The sequence below is a fragment of the Asparagus officinalis genome, chromosome 7 (genome assembly GCF_001876935.1).
Source record: "Asparagus officinalis chromosome 7, Aspof.V1, whole genome shotgun sequence".
NCBI classification, from domain to species: domain Eukaryota; kingdom Viridiplantae; phylum Streptophyta; class Magnoliopsida; order Asparagales; family Asparagaceae; genus Asparagus; species Asparagus officinalis.
In genome coordinates, this window is record NC_033800.1 from 59863362 (window position 1) to 59868443 (window position 5082).

The 5082-nt window shown below is 41.6% G+C and overlaps 1 protein-coding gene across 1 annotated transcript in view; it reads left to right on the plus strand.

Moving 5' to 3' along the window:
* The window catches only part of LOC109847210 (laccase-7-like), a gene marked incomplete at its 5' end in the record, with an annotated part of 7631 nt that extends 5575 nt beyond the window's left edge, over nucleotides 1–2056 (plus strand). Inside the window, 5 exon segments of the mRNA XM_020416453.1 lie at nucleotides 1–76; nucleotides 200–311; nucleotides 469–957; nucleotides 1059–1288; nucleotides 1675–2056. The exon segment at nucleotides 1–76 is cut by the window's left edge and continues 15 nt beyond it. Coding sequence (XP_020272042.1) covers nucleotides 1–76; nucleotides 200–311; nucleotides 469–957; nucleotides 1059–1288; nucleotides 1675–1808 — 1041 coding nt within the window.

The window sequence follows — 5082 nt, forward strand, 5'->3', positions numbered from 1 at the left end:
GCCGGTGCCCCTCCCAATATATCAGACGCGTTCACGATCAACGGAAAGCCAGGACGCCTTTGTCCGTGCCCTAAGCGTACGTACATTAGACATCAATCATATCGTTTACTTCCCTTCTTAATGATTAGTTAGAACAAGATTTTCCAGAAAATGTGTATGTATTAATTAATTACCCTTAATTAATATATAATTAATGCAGACACGTACAAGCTCAAAGTGGCTGCTGGAAAAACCTACGCTCGCCTCCGCATCATAAACGCGGCCGCTCGATCAGCAGCTGCTTCTTCAAGATCGCCGGCCACAAGTTCATAGTCGTTGGGAATCGATGCACTACACAAACCCGTACGGCCCACCGATGTCAATCGTCATCGCCCCCCGGGCCAGACGGTCACGCCCTAATGACGGCCGACGCCGCCGCATCCCACTAACTTCATGGCCGCGCTCAGCCTACCACTTTCATCGCGGCAGCATCGGCCGCCCCCTTTCGACAAACACCACAGCCACCGCCTTACTCCACTACGAAAAATCCCACATCAAACACAAACAAAAACCTCTGTTGCCGATAATGCCCTCGTTTAACGATACGTACACCGCGACGAGATTCTACACGAGCCTAACGTCGCTCGTCCGACCCGGACGAGCCCTCGTGCCGATGCACGTCGATGAGCGGATGTTGGTCACGATCGGAGCGAACCTCGCGGCGTGCCAGGCGGCGTGCCAGGCCGACCAGCCGAAATGCCAGAAATTCGCGGTGGCGGCGAGCATGAACAACCAGTCGTTCAAATTTCCGACCAAAACCTCTCTTCTTGAAGCACAATTTAAGGGAACGGTCGGCGGAGTTTATACCGCCGACTTCCCTGACCGCCCACCGGTGAGGTTCGACTACACGAACCCGGCGGTGAACAACGACTTGTCTATGATCTTTGCGCCGAAAAGCACGAAGGTGAAGAGGGTGAGGTACGTATATATATATGTCCAGCTCGTCGATCACAAATAACTGTATCTGCGAATATTGATGTGCGGTATTGACGTACGTGTTACTTTGTTCCTGTAACAAGGTACAATGCGACGGTGGAGATGGTGTTGCAGAACACTGCGATAATTGGGATTGAGAGTCATCCAATGCATTTGCATGGGTTTAATTTCTTTGTGTTGGCTCAAGGGTTTGGAAATTATAACGAAGGGAGGGATTGGAGGAAGTTCAATCTTTGGAATCCGCAGGAGAGGAATACTATTGCGGTGCCTCCTGGGGGATGGGCCGTTATCAGATTCAGGGCTGATAATCCAGGTGATTTAACTATTAATAATTAATTACCCTTGCAAATTAAATTGTAGAAGAATATTTTGATATTTGTGAAATATACTTTAAACTAACGTACTGTTTAAATTAAGTTTAAAACCAAACCTAGTTAGGAGTTTTTTTTTTTTTAACAATTCTCATAAGAAATTAGGGAGGTAAAGTTAAGACTCGTGAATGAATCTTAGACCATTACTTAATTCATGTGAATAAACTTAAAAGTTAGACCATTGACGTGCTCATAGAATTTGTTTAATTCTTTTGATTACGTACTCACCCAGAGCAAGCCTACCTAATTGATTCCGAATTTGATGGCGATGCTAGAGCTAACGTTACGGTGAAATTTCCAACTTTTTGATGTTTTTTTTTTCTAACAGGGCAATGGTTAATGCACTGCCACCTGGATCTCCACCTGTCATGGGGGTTAGCTATGGTTTTCCAAGTTGATAATGGGCCGGATCCTTCATCCACTCTTCCTCCGCCTCCACCAGACTATCCCAAATGTTACTAAATATAAAGGGTGCAAATAGAAACGAATCAATTGTATTTTACGATATATTCAGGCCCAAAAATAAATTGAGCCCGACTTGATTAAGCTCAGTAAGGTATTATATATGATTGTTTGTATCAATTGAGTTGTACACAGTTCTGCAATTTGTATCATTGATTCTAATTGCCGCCAAAAGTTTTTGCCTGTTTGAGTTCCAAGAAAAATTTATTTCATGTAAAGTAATAATAATAAGATTGTTCAATAAAATGTTCGTGTTGGTTATTTTGGACTTTGCTTGTCTTAGAATGATCCTGTCTGCAATTTAGTGAATGATTGTAATTAGCGCTTGCCATATGTGGCGTACTCCCTTTTGTTTACTAAAGAAAAGTCACCTGATTATCGAATAAATAGATCATATATAGTTATGATTAAAGTTGTCATCTCCGTGACTTTTCAACATAACAGAGAATCAAATTTCAAAAGTATAATACAACGCCCATATTTGGTATATAATGTTGTTTTTTATTTGCCCAAATGATTTGAATAGTGAAAGTACGATGATTGCCACAATATATTATGGCACTAGTTTTAAAACCGTGCGAGTATTTGTTTATTATTATTATTTTCAAAATACTCAAATATCTTGATTTTTTCTTTTGAATCTGAGAAACAGGGTGTAAAGCCCTGTTCATTTAATATATTGCAAAAGTATCAACATAGGAGGTTACAACATCTCTAGATTGAAGAGGGCACTGTAGGAGAAGTGGGTAGGGAGCAGACCAATGTCGTCACCTACCACACTTAACCTACAGACCCCTACATCTAGGTAGAAACACTTCAGACTAACAACAGAGGAATAATAACAACCACACTTAATTCAAAATGGCTAGACAATATACTTCTAATAGCTAACCAAAATAAAGGGGGGCTTCTTCACTGCACAAAAGCTTCAACTTCCTATTGGGACATGGGACAATGGGGCTTAGTTGCTGGCACTGTTGTTCCCAGCCTCTGATGGGGTGTTCTTCTTAGCTAGCTCCTGTAGACCGAGGTTGAGAGATGCCCTTCGGAGCCTCCTCGCCGTCCTATCATCTCCTGAACCTGTCAAAAAAATGGAAAACCTCGCTATATTAGAGGCAGTTTGCAGCGGGATGGGCTGAATATCCTTGAAAATGAGTGAGTTTCTACAAAACCAGATCCTCCAACAAAAACATGGCAATAGAATCTTCCATATTGCTTTAATGTCTGAGCAAATATTAGGGACTTTATGGAGCAACAGCAGATCTTCCATGGTTAATGGCCAGCTGTTAGCTGGAAAGAAGGGGAGAAGGTACTTCCAAACCTCTCGTGCGAAAGGGCAGTGGATGAAAATATGATCTTGTGTTTCATTTTCCCCAAGACAAAGAGGGCACAGAGGGTCACCTGACCAACCTTTTTTGATTAAATTATCTTTGGTGTTAAGCTTCCTTTTTGAGATAATCCAAAGATGGACTTTTACCTTTAAGGGAATACTGGATTTCCAAATCAAGTTGAAGAACTTGGATTTTTGGCCCCCTGAAGATACAAAGGTGTAGAATGATTTTACAGAGAAAATACCCGTAGAGAAGAGAGGCCATTGTAAGACATCATGCTCCGATGAACCACCTGGAATTATATGCTCTAGATGAGAGTGAAGATTGAGAATATCTGCCCTTTCTTTGGGGGAGATCCCTCTTCTAATTAACAGATGCCAATACCATGAATTGTTTATCCATCTGCCTTGAGAGCCAATACTGCAGTTTTTAGTGAGAGCAAGCTTATATGCATGAGGATAGAGGCTGCTAAGAGAATTAGCTGAGGACCATTTATCATGCCAAAAACTGCCTGTGTTACCATTCCCCACATTCCATCTCACTATATTGAAGAAGGTTGATTGGATGGAGAAAAGATCTTGAAGAAATCTTGATGATGATATCTTTGGCTGAATAGCCAGAGGATTAGCTCCATTTTTAGAATAAATGGAAAAAATCACTTTGCTTAGATAAGAGGATCTGTCGAGCATTTTCCAAATCCATTTAGAGAGGAGGGCTGAATTGAAAGAGGGGATATCAATCACCCCAAGCCCTCCTTCTTCTTTAGATTTGCAAACTGTGCCCCAGTTAATAAGGCATTTAGGTCTTGAGAAGTTGTGACTGCCATTCCAGAGGAAGTTTCTTCTGATTTTATCAATGGCCTTAATAACCCATTTTGGCAGCTTAAAAAAAGACATATAATAGAGAGGGATGGAGGAGAGAACAGAGTTCAGAAGTGTCAGCCTACCTCCGATAGAGAGGGTTTTGTTTTTCCATTTGGAAAGCTTCTTTTTGAATGATTCAAGGAGAGGTTGCCACTCTCTTTTGGTTAGAGAGCCTCTTTTCAGAGGAAGTCCCAAATAAGAAAAGGGGAGAGAGCCTACAGAACAACCGAGGAGTTCAGCCAGGGAATTGCCTTTCTGGGGGGTTTTTCCAAGGTAGAAGAGGTTGGATTTCTGTTGATTTGCACAGAGCCCATAAATACTGGCAAATATAGAGAGGATGGTCTTTAGGGTTACCATATCAGATGGATTAGCCCTTGAGAAGATGATTGTGTCATCTGCAAACTGTATGGTTCTTATAGAGTTAAGATTACCTCTCAAGTTTAGGTTGGAGAGGTCTCCAGAGGCTGCACTACATTTAAGCATCTTACTTAGGACATCTGCCACTAACAGAAAAAGAAGTGGGGAGAGAGGATCGCCTTGTTTAAGGCCCCTGAAGCATTTGAAAAAGGAGGTAGGAGTCCCATTAACCAGAACTGCTGATTTGGATGAAGAGATGATATGGTGGATCCAGGAACACCACTTGGGTCCAAAGCCTCTGGCTTCAAGAAGAGATAGAAGAAAAGACCAGTTAACACAATCAAAGGCCTTGTAAAAATCCACTTTAATTGCACAAACATCTTTTTTCCCAGAAGAACAGAAGTTTATCATTTCATGGCCTAAAAGGAAGGAGTCCAAAGATGATTTGCCAGATTGAAAAGCAGACTGAGAGTTGTCAATGAGGAGGTGGATAACTTTTCTGAGCCTATTTGCCAAGATTTTGGAAAAAATCTTACAAGAGCTATTGATCAGGCTTATAGGCCGGAAATCTTTTGGAGAGATAGCTTCATCCTTTTTGGGAATGAGGCAAATGTAAGAATAATTGATATTGTGAAGAACTTGAGGGTTGGAGTATAGACCTTGAATGAATTCAATGACATCTGATTTGATAACAGTCCAGAACTTTTGATAAAAAAGGATCGG